General features: G+C 36.0%; 1 protein-coding gene across 1 annotated transcript in view; it reads right to left on the bottom strand.

Moving 5' to 3' along the window:
- Nucleotides 1-1,748: 1,748 nt before the first annotated feature.
- LOC105281730 (serine-rich adhesin for platelets) overlaps nt 1,749-20,723 on the bottom strand; it is a 31,153-nt gene continuing 12,178 nt past the window's right edge. Inside the window, exons 4-18 of the mRNA XM_026975473.1 lie at nt 19,928-20,595; nt 19,549-19,602; nt 19,022-19,189; nt 15,252-16,778; nt 14,613-14,765; nt 7,502-11,338; nt 5,847-6,041; nt 5,680-5,754; nt 5,089-5,283; nt 4,319-4,840; nt 4,108-4,176; nt 3,110-3,923; nt 2,731-2,951; nt 2,317-2,592; nt 1,749-2,225 (exon numbers count right to left, since the gene is read on the bottom strand). Of these exons, the coding sequence (XP_026831274.1) occupies nt 2,166-2,225; nt 2,317-2,592; nt 2,731-2,951; nt 3,110-3,923; nt 4,108-4,176; nt 4,319-4,840; nt 5,089-5,283; nt 5,680-5,754; nt 5,847-6,041; nt 7,502-11,338; nt 14,613-14,765; nt 15,252-16,778; nt 19,022-19,189; nt 19,549-19,602; nt 19,928-20,595 (8,834 nt within the window). The 3' untranslated portion in view covers nt 1,749-2,165. The remainder of the gene's footprint in view (nt 2,226-2,316; nt 2,593-2,730; nt 2,952-3,109; nt 3,924-4,107; nt 4,177-4,318; nt 4,841-5,088; nt 5,284-5,679; nt 5,755-5,846; nt 6,042-7,501; nt 11,339-14,612; nt 14,766-15,251; nt 16,779-19,021; nt 19,190-19,548; nt 19,603-19,927; nt 20,596-20,723) is intronic.

The following is a 20,723-nucleotide window of genomic DNA, read 5'->3' as shown; positions in this document are numbered from 1 at the left end:
AAATTATTTTTCAAATTTTTGTGCTTGCTTAAATTTATTTTTAGCTTTTACGTTTTTATTAAAATATATGTACATAAATGTTACAATGAAGTACAATTAAATTATACCTTACTCGTAAAATTAGCGCAATTTTCCGATATCACAAGTTTTGTTTCCTTGATTAACGTATGGTGCCTTTTCTTATCTTTTAAAAAATTCTTAAATATTTTTTAATATTTTATAGTGACATCATATATTTCATTAACAATAGTAGTATAAATCTAAAAGTTACAAAGGTAATCCCTTACATTATTTTGACTCACGCGATAAATGTCTTGCTCAATTCTGTTAAATGAAGGTGCATGACTGAAAGTACGAGAATCTGTTGTTTCTAAGAAGTACGAGTAGGAAATTAGAAATTCGTTAAATAATATTGCTAAGAATCATTTACTAAAATATACCTAAATAATTATATTATTTTAAATTGAAAATCTACACAAAATATCTTACGTTGCCTGTGTCTTATCAAATATAAGTCACACGCCGAACTGCCAGAGTGGGAAAAAGACCAATACTGAGGTAGCGTTCTTTCCTTTCAGCCAAACAAGCAGCAGAAACTTTCGAAGAGATGTCTTAAGAGATATTTAACGAGTGTCTTAAAAATAAGATCGCTCTTTTGATATCTGTACAATGTTATTTAAATCTTCAGGTATTTTAAGAAAACATTGCTCAAAATGTGTAAATGAGTTGCCTTAATCTCAGTTCTTCTCTTTCACTCGCTCCAGTTATTACCTCATTCATACATATCAAAAAATTCGTTCGTTTCTTTCGATATAATATAATATATCTAAGAACAATATATAATTTGCACACGGTTTACTAATACGCAAATATTATTTCGAATAATGCAAAAATATTGCGATTGAAAAATAAGTTTTTTTACGTTTAAAACTTTTGCATACGCAGATCTATTTTTACACAATTTAATTCTTTAGCTTTAAACTTTAAAACATTAAATTAAAATCTTACTAAACTTGTCCTACAAAGGGTCGGCTATAGTTATTCACATGTAGACTATTCAAATATTAAAGAGTCGGTCACTCATCAATTCACTGTACAAAAAGAACACAGAAAAGTAAGAAAAAGCGTAGAGACAAGAGACAGCGATATCGATAGCAGAACATCAGCGTGAAGAGCACCGCGCTAATGCGTTAATTAAGACATTACGACACCGTTACAAACATCTCCATGAGTATACTCGAAGAAAAATCGATAAGATCTACCCAGGAAATGTTTGCAAAGATTTTTAGGATGACACGCATTTGAAATCGTCGTTGCAAACCATTACTAAACGGGAAAAGTTTTTGAGAGAAGTATTTTACAATTTATTGAAATTAGAAGAGAGGATTTATTATTTTAATGTACCCGTGGAGTTTTTGTGTGCGAGATGCATTTACGCAGGCTTACTTTTGATTTTCAAACTGTGTGATGGATAAATAGGAACTTTCTTCGTTATTTTATATTGAAATTCTGCATTAAGGATGTACTAATATTTAAATGCATACTTTATGCAGAAAATGGAATTAGTTACTTTAAGGAATTAATTAGTAGAATTTTTTGTTGACTTTCTTTGTTCGAATTTCTAGAGCAGTACTGATGCCAAGCTTATACAGTAATAATTAACAACGACGAGTAAAAATATTACCACTTCTTAAATCAGGAATGTAGGAAATGTTCTATCAAGACATTGAATACAATTTAGCTTTATCCATTCAGTATTTTTATCCTACGATACATATTAATTATCCCAATATTATTAAAAACCGTCATGTGCACCAAGTAAATTTGATATTTGACATAAAACCTGACGTAAGTTTGAAATGTGCATAATTTATCTACTTTGAGCAAAATCTCGCTTTTTTATTTTTAATAGAGAATAAAAAAGATTATATGAGATCTCTGTTCGTTCATGACATTGTATTTTGTAATTCGTTCGTAGTAATAGTTGAGCAAGTTTACTGTGCGCTGTCGTCTTGATTGAACTTTCCTAGCGTGTTGTCAATTCGTTGCCATTATATGCGCTTTCAACGGTAAGCGCACGTTAATTAAAAGCTACTACAGCCCCAACCCTAGCATTTGTTCTCAGGTTGAGCAGAAATTAAGACACCGTCTTTTTCATCTTAATATTAACCGATCACGTTTCTGGTACCATTTCTCAACAAAGATTGGAGTTGTTGGGCTGCACCCTGAAAATCAAAGCAATAATAATAATAATAATAATAAATACAAAAAGATAATATTTTTAAATAATTTTAAAATATTTGTGAGGATATTTACCGAAATAGCAGCGCCAAGGAATTGACCAAAGACTCTAGTAGCAGTAGCCAGACCGCTACCTGAATTCTGTCCGAATAATGGCGGTGGATACGTTGAACTAGGGGACCATGTCGTAGTCTGCAGCCTTGATCTCGGAGACGGTCTCGGTGTCACTTTCCTTGTCGTACTGACTGTTGACTGAGTTGAGAAAATCGGTCTGTTAGTTGTCGTCGTCGTCGTTGTTGGTCGAGTGGTAGTCACAGCTGGATCCGGTTGCAATTGAGTCAGATCTAGACTCTGCTCGGGACATATGAAAATTTCTTAAATTAAAAAATAATGATCTTAAAATAAGTTGTACGTTCTAGGATTTACAAAAAACAAATGTTAAAATATTTTTGATAAATTAAATAATTGCAGAAGAAAAATTATGCTCACGGCTAATCGTAACTGCTCTCTAAGATTTGTTGCTGGAGTCGATGGTTCTATTCCTTGCTGCTTTAGGAGTAATGCTAGCAAAGCAGCAGGATTCACTTCGGATGATGATGTTGCGGTCGCACTCAAAATGTTAGGTTGTTGACTTAAAATTGCTCTCAAGAAAGCTTCGTCATCCTCGGTTATCGCACGTTGAGTCGTTGTAGATGTACTTGTTTGTGATTCTAATGAAAAAATTAATTTATTAATTAGATCAATTAGAATTAGATTAATAAACTAATAATGTGGAAATAACAATTGACGATACAATTATTATCAAGTTCAAACTTTGTTAAAATAATTTTAGAAAAAAGGATAAAAAAACAATTTAATTTCAATTTACCCGTTTGTATGGCTCGTAATAGCGCAGCCAAGAACTTTGCGTCATCCTCAGGCGAGTATGTGGTCGTGGAGACGTCGGTCAGTCTCGGATTCGGATTGTTCAAAAGCGTGGTTGATGAGATTGAGCTTGGTGTTGATGAGATTGAGCTTGGCGTTGATGAGATTGAGCTTGGTGTTGAAGCGGATGCGGAACCGATACTGTCTGCGAACGATGCGGTCGAGGCTACTTGAATATCCGCAATGTCCACGCTTCTTCGCGTGGTGTATGACGGTGGCGGTTTACTCGGAACCGCTGACATAATATGGCTCGCATACGTGGTTGATTTCACAGTTTGCACCGGTTTCTGAGTAATTTCAATGGGCTTTTGAGTGGCTTGGACAGGTTTGGCAGTCGTTGTTTTAATTGTAGGCTTCGGTTTTTCTCTAGTCGCATTGAAGAAGTTATCACCGAACAACGCTCTCCATAAACTCATACCGAATCCTACGGGCGCTTGGGTAGTGCTAGTTTTTGGTCTCGCTGTCGTTTTGGGTTTGGCGGTAATGACAACTGGTGCTTTAGTCGTAACCGGTGTGGTACTGGATCGCGGTGTGGTACTTGACGCTGCTGTACTTGCTTTTGTTTTTGTAGCTGGTGTACTTAAACCCAAGTTTGTTGCAGAAGAATACGGTAACAAGTCGATTATTATCGGTTCGGAGGGTGGTTCTGGTGATGGGAGATCTTTTTTAATGCTGTTGAGATTCACGTTTAAACTCGCGTCTTGAATCGCCTTCGGCGATCGTGTCAGCCCAGGTTTAGCCAGTGCAAGTGCTAAAATCTATAAAAATTGGCAGAATATTAATTGACTAAGCATTTTTGAGCATTCACTAATTTTTTCTGTGAGATAGAATGCAATAATTCGAAGGAGGATAATATTTATAAAAAGAAAATATACTATGAATTATATAATATTATATTTTTAATTTGCACACTTGTTAGAAATATTGTTACATCTTACTTACCCTGTTCGCTAACATTTGCTCTACATCGCTTAATGTTTTTGGGGTGGTGGGATTGACGTTGTTTTGTAGCTATAAATATTTTTATAATTTACTACTATATAAAATATAGTAAAAAAACTATATAAAATAATTTAATTTTTCTTTCAATTTAAGAAAAAAACGTAGAAGAAATTGTAGTGATATAGATGGCAAATAAGTAAAGTAGACTTACCAGTGAATTTAAGAAAGCCAGATCATCGAATGTTGTGCCAAAAGTATTTTCCTTCGTGTTCGCTTGTAATCCGTTTAGTACGTCACTCGCGGATAATATCGCACTTGGTGACGATGTAGCCCGTGGTATAGGTGCTTTAGCAATTATAGAAGAGGCAGTTGTCACAAGTCGAGCGGTAGTACTTGGCGCAATACTGGATGTTGTACTTGGCGTAGTAGTCGGTTGGCCGGTTGTACTCGTGGGTGCAGGGATAGTTGTCGAAGTGGTTGTAGTTGTAGTAGTAGTTGTAGTAGTGGTGGTAGTAGTAGTAGTAGTAGCTGCAGTAGTTGTCGATGCTGGTGTTGTAGTACTAATAATAGCATTAGTAGTAGCGGGAGTGGTACTCGCAATAGTTAATGGTAAACTTGTTGTTGGTCCGTTGTTGGTATTTAGGATTGCGCCACTCCTGATTGGCGTGAATATCTCTACCTGAGGATTTATGGGACGCGGCAAAATCGATGCGTTGTTTTCAGGCGGCTCGTCCTATAATAAATGTAAAGAAATTTGTCAAAACATAAAATGCAAAATAAAAAATAAGATACAATATTTACCTAAATTATGAATTTTCATATTTTCATATTAATTACTTTTGTAATATAAGATTTTATTTTGAAAAGCTTGCTATTTTATAATAGCTATCGAAATATCATTATCAGCATTATTTATTTAAGCATTATGTTCAAATTAAAATATAAAATTACTATATTAATATTATCATTATTAATACACACCAATTGATTCGATGCCACGGATGCTGTCTGTATAGGCGAACTGGTAGTAATACCGAATATCTGATCGAGAGGATCTCTCCAAGGAAAACCAGGTGGTGCAGTTATTATTCCATTACTACTCGATTGATTGTTTAACAAATTCTCAAAGGACGGAATCGATGCTGTAGATGATGCTGTACCTTCACTTACAGAAGTCTAACAAATTCACAGCAAATTAATAATTACAATGCATTTTTATCAGTAATTTTATTTCATTTATTATATCTATAGTATAATTATAATTATAAAGAAATTGTTAGTTATAGTGTCTTTGTTATCATTTGATGGATTTTTAATGCATTGTTGAGATATAATAAACATATTACTAGTTTCAATATTTTTAGCAATGAACACAACGCGAGAAATAAATTAAACATTTTTGTAGAAAGTAAAATGTTTGAGAAACTTTTGTTAGTATTACTAATTTTTTAACAGAGTAAAAAACAAGAAAATTTATTAGTAGCAAGTTTGTTGTCTTATATTAATTAACAATTCGATCATTAAAAGATTATCATATCCAATTTTGCGATATTATTATATTTGATTACTTACAGCCATTGAATTTATCTTCACATCAACAACTTTCGGATTGACGTTGGGTGCAATTTGATAATTAATAAATTTATCCTGAAATATTACAATTATTTTAAAATGTTTTCTTTTGGCATAAGTATGCTTAATTATAATATAATTTTATAATAGTTTTGTTGCTTTATTACTTGTCCAATATATACAGAACTGCGTTGATCAGACGTTACGCTTGTCCGGGCAGCTTCATTCATATCGCGATCTTGGACAATGGAGCCGACAGGACCTTGTGGTTGAACGTTATTTGTATTTGACATCTGTACGTTACTGATCGTCGAAGCTGCATTCGGCAACGTGCCCATTTGAGTGTTTAATAACATATCGCTCTGAAATATTTATGTTATACATTTATAATAACTTCATTAAAAAATGTAATTACACATGTCATGATGAATAATTATATAAAATATAAATGAATAATATAAAAACAAATTTGTTTCAAACTTGATATAGAATTTATTATGAAATAGTGCAAAGAAGCTGAAATTCATGCAATTGTGATTTGCTATTAAATAAAATATCGATTTATGCCATTTAATACTTTTGCATGTATGTATATATATATAATTTCTCGAGTACACAATATCTCGAGTTCTTATATTTTCCTGAGAATAATATAAAGTTATATTTTTTATATATATAATTTTATATCATAATATTTTTGTGACAACAAATACCATAAAAATATAAAACGCGGTTCAAAATTTTTGGAGATCGCAATAACATTTTTAACGAATTTATCTGTTTAAATCAATAAAATATTTGTATCTATTAATTTTTATTGATTATGTATTGATTATGATTTTATGATTATAATTTTTGTATTAATTATGATTTGTAGTAATGAAAAATATAAATATTAAATAGCTTTTTAGAAAAATATACCTTTTATGTCTTGTAAACATAACAAAATTATTTGTTTTAAACTTGATATAACATATTGTAATTATGAATTTAACACGAATAAAACATTTGAAGTAAATTGTGTATAATAATATTTGATAAAAAATATGATGCGTGTAGATGAAAAAAAGTGCAAATGTGCAAATAAAAGTGCTATAAATATACCACGATTATTTATATACAAATTTACAACGATACTTTATACACAGCCATTGTAACACGTCTCGATATATCTCACCTGGAAAAAAAGTATTAAATTGCATTTCATAAAAATTATACCGGAATATAAAGCATCCCCGTCGTAAGAAGAAAGTCTATTAGAAGGAAAGCTATAAATAGAAGTTATAAAGGTATTCTAAGAAACTGAGTTGTTAATGTTATCAATATTATATAATAATTATCCAGAAAGAGAAAGTTTACTATGTTATGAAAATTTACTATGCCGTTGTATAGATTTAAGAGGAATAAAAAATTAAATACTGGTCATTTCATGTAGCTGACTTACGCATTTTACACTAAACATGATTATCCGGTTCTTAATTAATGTTATATATTAAATACGATCTTAATTTCAGACTCAAAAATTAAACAGATATATTTTATATGTGATATCATAATATGAAAAAATGTTTATCAACTTCAAAAAAATAAATAATAACAATAAATATATAACTTATTTAAACACAGAAATTATAAGAAAAATAAATCTTTTGTTGATTTTCGTGTTTTATTAACAATTAAGAGTAAAATTCCTCCGAGATACTCTCGCAATAATAATTTCTAAGAGAATCTAAAATTTGAAAACTTCTTAGTTTTATGATTCTCGATCAAGTTCGTTATATGGATAAAGTATAACTTTGATGAAGAGTTTAGATAGAGATACCATTTTGTTTGTGCTCGGGACGCTAGCAGGGGGACCGAATGATCCTGCGAAATTGGGGCCAACTCCAGGGGGGACGCCAATCGCGTTACCAGTAAGTCCAAAATCAATTGGGCTGGGATTCTGGCCGCCTGCCGTCAGCTCGTCCACGGGTCTACGGTTATTATAGTACACTGGGGCTTGATTCTGGTTATAAGTGACTGCTTGGTTAGCCTGGTTATAAAACGGCCTGGGTACTGGTCGGTTAGTAGTAGTGGTAGTGCTAAGTGTGAACACAACCTCGACCGGGTTCCTGGGTGAATCCGGTATTATCGTCCCGTTGGGGAACTTTCGCACTAATCGGCCGTCCGGGTAGATGCCGAATATCACGTACGGGCTGTCCACGTTCCTGGGATCGATCAAATTGTCCTCCGGTCGCTTCCGCACGATGGTCTTATTAGGATAAATACCATAAATCAAGTAGTCCCGAACCGGTGCTCTGTTGGACGAGCTGGGTCTTGACGTTGGGGTCATTTGACTTTGATTTGGACCCAAACGTCCAAAATAGGGTGCGGTATTGACTGGTGCGAATGGTGGACGTGTTGTTCCGTTCGACATAGCGGCCTGTGTGGTAGACGTAGTCGTTGTAGGTACTGTGGACGTGTTCATTGGTGCTGCGGTAGTTGTGGATGGTGTGGTACTCGTCGTCGTTGTCGTCATCGGCATTTCGCCGACATCCATCCTAGATATCGCGTTCAGATCATCCGCTTCACTTAGTGTGACCGTTGTACCTTGCGTAGTTGGGGTGTTGGTCGACGCCTCGGTGGAGATGAGATTTTCGTTTATGTCGATAGTAGGAATGGTGGTTTCGGGCATCGAACCGGCAGTGGTGGTGAAGTCAGCTTGAGACGATAATCTTATTGACGTTGTCTGAGGAATGGCTGTCGTTGTTGTGGTCTCTGTCGTTGTCGTGGTCGCTGCCGTCGTTTGGACTGACGGTGATGGGGTAGTTGTCGTATCAATGAAGGATTCAGGGGATGTTGGGGATGGAATGGTGGTAGTTTCGGTCGTTTGCTGGGGTTGTATGATGCTTGAACCAGCCGTCCTTTGGGCGGTTGTTGTTGCCGTTGTAGTATCCTGGAAACGGGCAATAAGATTTGGCGTCTCGCTTACGAGATTGGTTATCATTTGGGGAGCGTTTGTTGTTATGTCGTTGAATTGATTAGTGGTGGTTTCGATGGAGTTTACTAAATTACGGATCGATTCCGTAATTCTGGGAGGCTCTGTACTAAATGGCTGAGTATCTCTTGTATCGGCTGCATTATCATCGGACACTATTGGAAGCATTGTGGTAATACTCGGTGCATTCGTTACAAGGAATTGATCGTTCGTTGGATCAGATGCGGGCTTTACCGTGGTGGGTTCCATTGCCTGATTAGTGTCGCTTATCTGCGTGACATTTACCTCCGTAATAGTTACGCTAGTGGTTAATCCCATTTCCGCAGATATGTTCGTGGACTCACGTAAATCAGCGAGTATTTCTGCTGTATTCGCGGTAACAGAAGTCATTACGGGATTATTAGTAGTGAAATCCACTGTAAGTTCGAAATTATTATTTGATAAAGTCGTAAGTTGATTTTGCGCGAAATCGATGGCCAAAGTATTCCATTGTCGGATATTATTATCAGTTGGTTCAGTTGGATTAGATGGTTGTGAGTCGGGTATATTAGTAGTTAGTTCAAAATTCATGCTGGCCGGCGTTATTGTGTCCGGTGTTTCTATCTTTATCTGGGAAAGTGATATTTGAGGTATTGCAGTTACATCACCTACATCGACTGGACTTTTCACATCGGTGGGTCGCATATTAAAGTCTATTAACGAAATTTCCGATCCTACCATAGATGCGCGATTGGAACTATCTCCTGTTTCGCTTCCGGATAAATCAACGGATATAGTGACGTTTATATTTCCGGTAATGCTTTCTAAAGAGGTCGGAAGTGCGGAAGATGCAGTGGTCCTTTCTGACGTGTCATTCGAGGATGCAACTTCATTTTTATCAGCGTTTTCTATCGTGTCGTTAGCTCGAGACAAATTACTCACGTCTGGAACCGTAGTTGCTTCGAAATCGGAAATCTGGCTTGGCACGAATGACGGTTGTCGCGTATCGTTCATTGCTTCCGAGAAAAGACTCTTCGCGATAGTCATTAGCTCGGTGAGTAATGTATCGTTAGATGATGACGAAGGGTCGCTTTCCGTAACAAAATCGACGAATCGCGAGCTCGGCATTGATGTGGTAGCCGCAACCCTTGCGTCTACCGGTGAATCTCCCAGGCTACGCGTATCCTGAGTTGTTGTCATCATTGAATCAGAATTTAACGTCGCGTTGCGCTCTACATTTACATTACTCGACAATCTCTGTTCCGCACTCGGATCTGGAGGGTCCAAACCTACTGTATTCTGGGTGGTCATTTCTTGCACTTCCAGGGTCAACTGTGACGTGGTCGTCTGAATGTTTCCTGATCCAATTTCCTGCACAGTGGTCGCTTCCTGTATTCGCGCGGGACTCTCTGTGTTTGTTGGCGGCGAATCCGGCAATACAGCTGTAGCGATGATGGGCGTTTGATTGGGTGCCCTAGTTGAGGGGAGGCTACCTTGCAAACGCGATAGAATATCTTGCGCGTAATCGATTATTCGTGTGCGAAACGTGGATGTTACAGTTGATGCCGGTGTTGTCTGAGTCTGAATGATATCGTTGGAGATCTCCTCTGTCGTAGTCAGCTCAGTTGTACTCGTGGTTTCCGTTATCTGAGACGGAATCGTCGTATCCGATTGTTGTACATTATTCGTTTCTATATCTTCAACTATATTATTAATTTCTATTGTTGAGCTTTCTATCGTTTGAGGTATTGTCAGGTCGGGTTGTCGCTCGGTATTTGCCCCTACGTTTTCGGAGATGCCGTTTATTGGAGCACCCGTTGCCGGAGGCGTCGTCTCATCAGACTGTTGCACGGTATTAATTTCAATATCCTCGAATGCATCATTCGTTGCGGGCACGGTAGTTATTTCGGGCGTTATTTGCGTTATCGTGAAACTCTCGGGATTTGGAGAAAATGTGGAGAAAATATCCAGTTGAAGATTTTGAAAAGCGGGCGTAGATACGTCTGTGTTTACTGTTTCGATGATGAATGACATTTCCGTAGTTGCGGTGCTCGTATCCACAGACTGTTCAGTGAATCGAACATCGCTGAAAATGGATTCCGTGGAGGATGGCATGCTCGAGGTCTCTACACTCGATGTGGTTAATGTGGTTTCGGTGAGACCTAGCTCTGATGTACCCAAGACGTTTGCACTGATCGGTGTACTTGTTATCGTGTTATCGGAGGTGGTTCCGGGCAATTCCGAGGTAGGGGCCGGCTTGGTATCGTTCATGTTAACGTTTGGAGTGGTATCTCCACTCGGGTCTGGATTTGCGGGGGTCTCGACCGTCGAGGCGGTTTCCGGGGTACCGTTGGGGGTATTCTCCGTACCTAATCTCGAAGAGAGCGAAACGTTCGCCGGCTGAGCGGCGATGGTAGTGGTAGTGTCTACGGTAGTATCTGGGGAGGATGTGGTCGTGATTGTTGCGTTGGGGCTTGTTGCGGTGTCATTGTTGTTAGCAGTGTCGTTACTGGCGCCGTTAGGTACAGTAGCGTTAGAGTCTACCTTCGTTACCCCGCCAGTTAGTGTTTGCTGTTGTTGGGAAACTTCGTCCGCGCCCAGATTCTCGTTTCTTATGCTAGCTGACTCTAATGCCTGATAAAAAGTGACGAATCTGGGCTCGCCGGGGCTGTTGATGTCAACGGGTGGTGCCAAACCGGAATTCTGCAATCAGAAATTCGGTGCGTGCAAGTGCTGTACACACTTTACGGTGCAATTACGAGTGGCAAATTGCGGTAACAAGAACTTTTATGTACGACGTAACTTTTAACTCTTAAGCGCACAGCTTAAATTTTCTGTAATGTCAAATTTAGTTCAAGCGTAAAAAGAAAGATTAGAATTGTAAGAGAAAAAATTAGAAGGAAGTTCAAATGCGTTTAAGAGTTAATACGTTTTAGTTCTTCTATTTACATATGTACAACTGTGCATTCAGATGAAACAACAGCTAGGTGTGACACACAATGTTGCGATTAGCATACCAATTGATAAAATATTTTGACAATCTGACGTACGAATGTATATAGTTATACATATATAATTATATAAATAAACATTATGAGAGCACGTGAGCATACACCATCTCCTGGTAACGATATGAACTAATGCGAAAGGAAGGAAATCGAGAATTGTCTTTGAACGTAATGTCTCGATATAATAGCTCTACACAAACTTGTTCTTGAGGATACTTAGAAACAGCGATAACTAGTTTTCCTCTCGCCTCTGATACTTTTTCCTCTTCTTCAAGATACTGCCGGCTCTTACCTTACATCTACAGAGGCCTCCACTGACGTACTTTCGCTATTACATTATTACGGAAGTATTGCATTAACATTTCTCGCATGGTCGCCTGATGGAAGCCTCCAAAATGAGAAATAATTTGCGCAGTTTGCGTGAAAGAAGAGCCACTCGCTTCATGTAAAATTGTTATAAATTATTATAAAAAGTTAATTGTGTGCAGTTTGATATAAGTATAAATGTTTTATAACAGATATATATTTTTTTAATAATGGAAATTTTGAAATTGGCTAAACTAAAAAAAGAGATTTTAAGTCCAGGCATGTTAGCAATAAAGAATGCGTGACAATATTCTTCCTTCTTTGATAATATTTTATAGTAAGTTATCTTTATTATCACATGCTCTCTTTATATGTGATAGAATACGTATTATTATTCATGAACGTACACTTTCACTTTTCAATAGTTGTGCAATAGCAGTATTCTAAATAGAGAATAAGATAGAGTATGCAAAATATTTTTACAGACTCAGAACGGATAATGTTTTTATATTCAATATATGTTTCTTGAAGATACAATGTTGAGGCATGTACGAGATATATATGTTTAGTTACGTACAAATTAAGATAAGATCTAATTACAAGTATAGAAATAATATGTTGTTACAGATAGAGAAACAAATATTAGTTATTACAAATATGTAAACGATTTCGTTAAATATTTAGTTTAAAGTACACAAATTTATTTGTATAATATTGTCAAAAAATTATAATAACTGAAGGAAACTCAAGAACCATGAAAGTTCATCTTAAAGTTATAGAAAAAGCGAAACATTATAAAACAGTTTTTGAAGTTTCAGAAATTTTACTAAACCAGTGAATTATAAACTATCGCATCTTTATAATTATATTATATATCATATAATAAGTATAGTTATATATCTATATAATATTCATAAAATAATCAATTATTACGAAAGCTATAAATGAATAAAATTTCTTTCAACCATTAATGATTCTTGTGATTCTTCACTATCAGTGAATCATTTTACTTTTTGCATTGTACATATTACGTCTAGTTTTTTGCATCAATCAATTTACATAAGTTGTTGAAAACATCACGTGTAGTAGCACAAAACATTTCAACATTTCTTTTAGATTGATTTATGGTTCTGTTATTTTTTTATAAACACAAATCAGAAGCAAATTAAGAATTAAATTAGAGTTTGATATTTTATTTTAATGTTCTATTTATTCCTCTGTAGAGCTTCTTGTAAAAAGTTTATATATATTTTGCATAACAAATATATATTCGCAAAATTGCATGTTATTTTAACTCTAATATGTTTAAATAAGGACAAACAGTTGCTAATCGCGTGCAATGCTAAAATGAATACATTTATTATAAAAAATATAGATATAAAATTGTATGATACAATATTTGCATATACAAGTGTATATCATGCGATAATGCGTGAGTGCCATGAAATGACGTGATCATGATCAATGACCGTGCATCAATTTTTCTCATAATCAAAATTAATAAATCACTTTTTTCTTTAATTTTTTCGACGCGAATGTTTCTTCTGCATATCAGAACGTGATGTTTAATATTGTTTATATATTAATCCTAATCCCAATGAATTGTTTTAAATCACAGTGGTGATCGTGCAGTGATTATGCTTGTGCTGATGTGTTTCTTTAAAGCAACGGTGCATTGATTTACAGAAAGAAGATTGTATTGATAAAAGCTGTTGTTAATATAATTTAGAAAAGGAAAAGTCTGTAACTCGCACGACAATTGTTATACTTCGGCGACGTTTATTCGCTAAAGAATAAGGATGGCGAAAGAGTGATTGAAAAATAGGAACGGCGATTTACGATTTAAGACACGCGATTTCTTATTAAGATCAGAGAATGGTCAAGTTAACGCAGGCTGTTTTCATCGATATGATTAAAAACGAAATCGCTTGGTGGGGTAGTGACGACAGAGTTGGTCCACGATGGCGGTGCAACTGCTTCGGAACCCTCTGGTACCTTCGTGGGGAATACCTTTTAAGCACAGAAAATTACCTCACGTAACTTCTCCTGAAGGGAACCATTAACGTTCAGCTTGCATATCGCCTTACCTTGGTACTTCCGTCGCGATATATATTTTTTTTATTACGATTTATTGAAACCTATCCGTATTTTAGACTCCATGAAAGTCATGCTTTATATACATATAATGATAATAGTACAGTACACATACGTATATACATAGAACGCATATAAAGAATAGTATGCAGTTATCTTAAGGTAAATGTTAAATCCGATATAACATTTAGTCAGTGATTACGCAAATATATGTTACAATTACCGCAAACTCGTAATATCGTTATTACCGCTAGAAAAGCTTTTTCATGAGTACATTTAATACGATATAATAATAACGCGCGATAATTACGACGATTATTACGTATTACATTTATCGTAAGATGATGAGATGCCACATCGTGATATAAGAATATTGTGTCGATGTGATTGTTGCCATTAAAGCAGAGAATTCAAGCTGACAGGTTTATGAGCCATTGCTTTCTATTTGACTGAGTACACAATATGTAATTAGAAAGTGGTTACAATGTGCGTTAATAAACAAAAAAGCTTCAGCTCTCCTCGACGACATTCCCTCATAAGATTCTCTCCAAAATCCTCAAAAGTCTTACCTCTAACGGTGTCGAGGCCGTGGTCGACGACGTTGTGATCGATGGTACCACAGCTTGACCAATGGATGGTTTTCTCACAAACAATTCTGCTCCTTTGTATCTCGCGCTGAATCTTGGCGGAGAACCATTAGGCGTTATCCTAGGAGCTGAATTCTGTTTATAAAAAACGTTTATAATATTTTAATATAATATTTTAATATTTTAATGTTTGTAACATTTTAGTATTTCCCAGTGTTTATTCTTTTGAGATAAATAAATGGGATTGCGATATATCTGTATGTCGTAAAAATACGTGATTGTATATATTATTCAAGAAATATTCATTAGAAATTAAGACTTATTATTATTAGCGTAATAATTAATTTATTACGCTAATTTCAATTTTAGTAATAATTAATTATGTTTCTCAAAGAATATCATATTGTATTATTACGTAATATAATAAAATCAAAAGAAAGTTTAGAGATTTTCTTCTTCAAAATGCGCATAACGTAACTTCCTGCAAATCATAGTAGTACATTATTATTTTATTTATTTATTACCTGTATATTTAATTTTATTACTGTGCATTTTAATTAATTTTCGGCCTGATGAAACAAACTTCGAGAAATCATCTCGAAGATCTGTCTAATTACTCACCCCGCTTTCCACGTTGGAGTAGGCACCGGAGAAGACGGGAGTCTTGTCACCCAAGGTGTTTAGAAGCGGCGCGACGGTACTTCGCAGTTGCTCCAGCAACGTGGTGGTGTTCGTGCTGAGGAACGTACTCCTAGTAGGACTGAAAATGTTACTGCTGTTGCTACTATTATTGCTCTCGGTGATACCGGGCACGAGTGGCGTGATGTCATTCGAATTATCGATTGTCACGCTGACGAATGGTTCGGTAAGCAAGGAGCGACTGCTCGGTGTGACCTGAGCGTGATACTTGGTCGGTTTTGGCGTGATGGTGATGTCAGTAGTTTTCTCTTTGGTTGCCGTCGTCTGCTGGATCAACTGGCTAGTCGGCCCCTCAGAATGCCTCCTATAAGTCGCCGTTCGCGGACGAAATTCTCGTCGTTTCGTCTGCGTCTGCGTCGGTTCCGTGCTGGATGCTTTGGGAATAGCATCGAATGGCGTGAAGACACCCGTCTTCTTCCTGATATATCTGCTAGTAGGCCCGACTGTCCTCGATACCACCATAGACACCGCTACCTTGTCCGATTGCTCCTGCTTCGCATAACGAGGTCGAAAAGCGCTTTTTGCTGTATCATCCGAGACTTTGATCTTCTCCCTGTTTTCCGTAAAGTCGTACTCGTATTTCTTCGTGTCAGGAACGTAGACAGGATACACCTTCTCCGGCGTTACAGTCACTAATGAATGCGTACTCTTCAATGTGGTGACAGTCGGTGACAGTGTCACTTCCTGAGGAAAGTCCGTGGTGTAGGTCTTCATGGATTCCGATGCGTCAGTGATTGATGTGATGTCCGTTATCACGGTTGTTGCTCTTTTTTGCGCATCGTAAGCATCTTTAGATCCTTGCTTATCTAATACAGGCGTTTCGTTAGATACCTTATCCAGTTTTATCGATTCGATCGTTGTAACAATGTTGTTATCCAAAGTTTCCACCGTGTTTGCCAAATTTGTCGCTTCCTCTCTCGATGCCGCAGTACTCTGCGACACTGAAGATTGAATTTTTGTCGCGTCGATAGTACCGCGATGCAAAGCCATTATTGCGGAAGGTACAGTGCTGGCACTTTTCGTTGAAGTTCTTCCTGCGGACAAAAGCGTGCTCGTTTTTTCGGTAGTTACTCGGCTCTTCCTGGACGTGACTATAGGTGATCTAGGTGAAACTTCGAGGTTTCGAGGACCTTTCAAGGACTTTCTGCTCTCCAAGAACTTCCATCTGGCTCTCGCTCTCGATTTTTCTTTTTCCTCGTTATCGATTATCAAACTTCCGTGCGGGATACGGACACCGTTGGCTTTAGTTGCTTTCGTCGTCTTTTCTACGTTTCTGCTCTCACTGACTGCTGTAACTTCCTTCGCTTTCGATTTGTCGGAATATGGCGTCGTTGTTACGTCGTATGCATTCTCGTCTACGTTCAGTTCAGGTTTAATTAATCGCCTAGCTAGATCCAGTTTCATCTTAGACCTTTCGGAGAAAAATGTCCCTGCACTTGATTTCGTAGCCTGAAAAGGTCGTTCAAAGAGCTCCATTTTAAGTGTATGACGAAAATCGCCAAGCATTCGTAAGCAACCTGCCGAAAGCTCGGAAGTATACTCTGGTTAGTACAGCACGACGACCTCGACAAGGCGACTTTGTCTTCCTCGACTTAAAGAGATGTTCTCAAGACCATTTGTGAAAATTAATCGTAGAAATCGTGTAAGCTACATATTTTTTTATCTGTATAATTATTAGAGAATGTGATATATCAACCGTCTGAAAGTGCTACACCCACCCTTTGCTCTTAAAAGAAGAATAGAAGCCTGATGAACTGAAGAGAGAAGACGATCCATACAGCTAGCTGGCTAACGACATACTCGAACCATGATTGCATTGGCGTGGATAACGACTGAAAGTTTAATCGTTTTCGTCAGATACCACGGTTTAGATGAAAATATTTTACAACCCGCACGATAAGAGTAATAGAGTGTAAGATAAAAGAATGGATTGTGTAAGATAAATATATTATACAATTTATAAATAAAATATCTAGAGAGAAACGAATCTAAAGAGGAACGAATATATCAAGTAAGCAATAAAATTTAGAAAGTATTATATATGTTGTGTATTATCATATAAAATATAAAGTCATTTATACATTTTTCTTTATATGATTGGATATAATTATATGTACAATATTTACAAATGAGTATTTTTCGGATATTAACGTAATGGATAAACGTAATCCAAAAAAAGTTAATTTTTATTAATGTAAAATATTCACCATATTGTGGTAAGTGCTCTGCAATACCATTAAGTGAGCAATCGTGCTATTTTCACTCATCTTTAATTAAATTTATCTTCCTAATAAGCAATCATGGAAAACATACCGTTTTCTATACATTATGCTTTGAATAAATATGCTGTTCTCGGAAGAAACGTAACCATTAAATTTTGTTTTTCTTTTCTTTCTTTTCTTCTACTGTGTCATCTTTTACAATTGTTTCCACTAAACCGCAAAGCAAATCAAATTCGTATAAATAAAACATTGCTGATCTAAAATGTTAGATATTATAATACAGTCAGAATTTTATTTACAGTGTAAAAAGAATACAATATTATTTTAAATTAAATATTTTAATTTTAATGAATAAGAGGTAGCTGAAGATAGAAGATCTGCTTAGAATACTTGAGTTAGAAAATCTAATAACCAACTTTTATAGTGTATCGTGTGTGTGTAGTAGTGCATCGAATCAAGTTCAATTATCTGTTTGAATAAAGACGTGGCTATTACTTGATTCGCTGCAACGACCTACCTAGTACTGTACTTTCTCTCCTGAATTAACTGGCAACGTAAGAAAGAAGGACAAGTTGATTATATCAAGACCAGTTTGCAAAATCTCGCACCCTATTCATTCATTGCACATTCGTTGAGACATCTATTCATTTCTTGTTCCCAATCATTTTATTAAAAGCGCCTAAACGTAAAAGTTAAATCTCTACTTAAAGAAATACATATAAGATCTTGATGGAAAATTAAGTTCTCTAAAAAGTTTTGCAATCAAAGTATCTTGAGAAAACTTCTCGTCGAGGATTCGCCAGTCCTTGCATCACGATATTGTTCAATCCAGTCTCGTTTGGATGTTCACTGTCGCACCCACGTCCTAAAGCTTCTGCAAATGCATCTCAGAAGCTTTCCAGCGAAAGCTTTGAAGAGAGAATTCTTCAAAATTGTAATTACGTTTCACCATCACCAACCACCAAGCTTCACTGGCTGTACTAAGAATGTTAATAACGCATCATCATCCAGTTCCAATTGGTTCTTGATAATACGTTTATGTGCGAGTTCGTAACAATCAATACACTATTCCTTATTTCCATCGATTATATGTTGCATTTCCGTCGATTCGATGTCACGATCATAGCTATCGTGTTCGACGATGAACGAGAAGAATGATGATTATATTTCACGATGCATTAATATCTCTTAAATTAAAACTTTTTGATAAAATTCGAAAACCAAACATTTTCTTTTTTTAGCAAAACTGGAAATAAAATGTGATATATTAAAGATATACCAAGAATGATATTTTTCCTATGAATGGACACCTCAAAAAGAGATATTTAATAAGAGGGGGCTCTCCGAAGCATGATGAGGACACACAAATGACAAATGACAAAGCGATTTCTCAGCTAATATGCGATCCGATTAATGCGCCAAAATTTCAATTTGCCGTTAAAAACCTGATTGAATTGCTACTGTTCTTACGTGTCGCGTATCTGGGTCGAGTATCGAAGTTAAGGGGTTCGTAGGTACGACGTCTAAGATTACGTCTCTCGTAAATGCATTTCCCACGGTTTCAATTTTTTCGGAAACATGCATCGGTTTCGTGCTGGATCGTACATGCCGATGGAATGTATGTTCCTTCAGTTGTTCCTACGTAGAGGGCATGTTAAGCTTTATACATATATATATAAGAATTGTACGTGTGTCGGTACCGGTAACCATCGTATTAATTAATCTTGCTTATACCGTTTCATTCTCCTTACGCACTCATTAGTGCAAATACACATGCTAATCATTTAATAAGAATTTTCGGTGACTAATTACTACTTCATGCTGAATTTTAATTTTATAAAACTTGTGTCTATTATATAGTTTGAATTGAGAAAGATGAAATGCATACAAATGTTAACATGTTAACATGTTACGAATCGTTAATATGTTAAATATACGAGTTAATAATTATTTTAGAATATATAATTATTTATAATATAATGATCATCATGTCTTACCTGTAAGTGTGTTCTAGTTGTACTCTTGGCCCCAGTAGGTTTCACGTTAGTTTTCTGAAAGTATTCTTTGACTGATGCATATTTTATCATGGATTTCTTCGACAATATTATATTGTATTTCGTGATAAAGAAAATTAAGATAATGCAAAAGAAACTTCTTGAAATAATAATTGTGCAATAATTAAATATAATTTTACAATAAAACATATGTGTCTCAATCTCTTTGTTGAGTTTCAAGATTAAAAAAATTATGTTTTATATTTTTACAACATCGTGTATTAAGGAAAAACTTTAATATAACATAATAATAAATTCTTTCCTGAGTAATAAAATTTTTGAAGTAAGAATAATGCTAAGCATGTACAATTGAAAAACTCACCAATTGGTTCAGTCTAGCTCGGAATGCAGGAGGATAATTGTCGCTCTCCTCCAACTCTAGCTTTTTGGGTAGGCCGAAGCTTTCAGACTTGTTGAAAGTTTTACTACCTCTCGTTACACTCTTCGCCGCAATTCCTGATACAGTATTGCTTTCATCCTTTGTTTTTGGCCTCTTCGTCCCTCTTCTTCCGGATTTTGCATTACTTAACGGCGTATCTGTGCTCGTCAGTGTATCATTAGGTAAAATGATTTCGTTGGTCTGATCTCGATTAATCGATGTAGAAGTAATAGATGGAGCATCGTGATTGACGTGACTAGGTCGACGTCTAAGAGTCCATCCGGGATTGCCACGTAATTGTGTCTCGCTTTTAGCCGTAGTGGTCCTCAAATCTGCGTTCGAAAATGATCCTTCAGTCGAGCTCTTTCGACCGCGAAAGCCTAGGCCATGATTAAAGAAATCTTCCTTCGGTGGTTTCTTCGATCGAGCATTCTCTCCCCTGTCTCTCCCTTTATTTCGAGAAGTTCGCTCGGAAGAAGACGTTCGAGCAGCAGTTGTCGGTGCCTTAGTTGTTACAAAAGTAGAACTGAATGTCGTAATCTCTGTGCCCACAGAAGAAACGGTTGTAGTTTCGGCGATCGTCGCTTTCGGAATATAAGCAGTGGTAACGTCTAGAAAAAAAACATATGTATTTTATTCGTATACTTATCACGTCTATTATGTGATATAGATATCAGAAACTTTAATTTAAAACTATAAGATATCAGAAATTAATTATTTTAAAACGAGAATTTTTATG

The sequence above is a fragment of the Ooceraea biroi genome, chromosome 2 (assembly GCF_003672135.1).
Source record: "Ooceraea biroi isolate clonal line C1 chromosome 2, Obir_v5.4, whole genome shotgun sequence".
NCBI lineage: Eukaryota > Metazoa > Arthropoda > Insecta > Hymenoptera > Formicidae > Ooceraea > Ooceraea biroi.
Note: the sequence above shows the minus strand (reverse complement) of the source record. Positions and strands in the feature narration are given on the sequence as shown.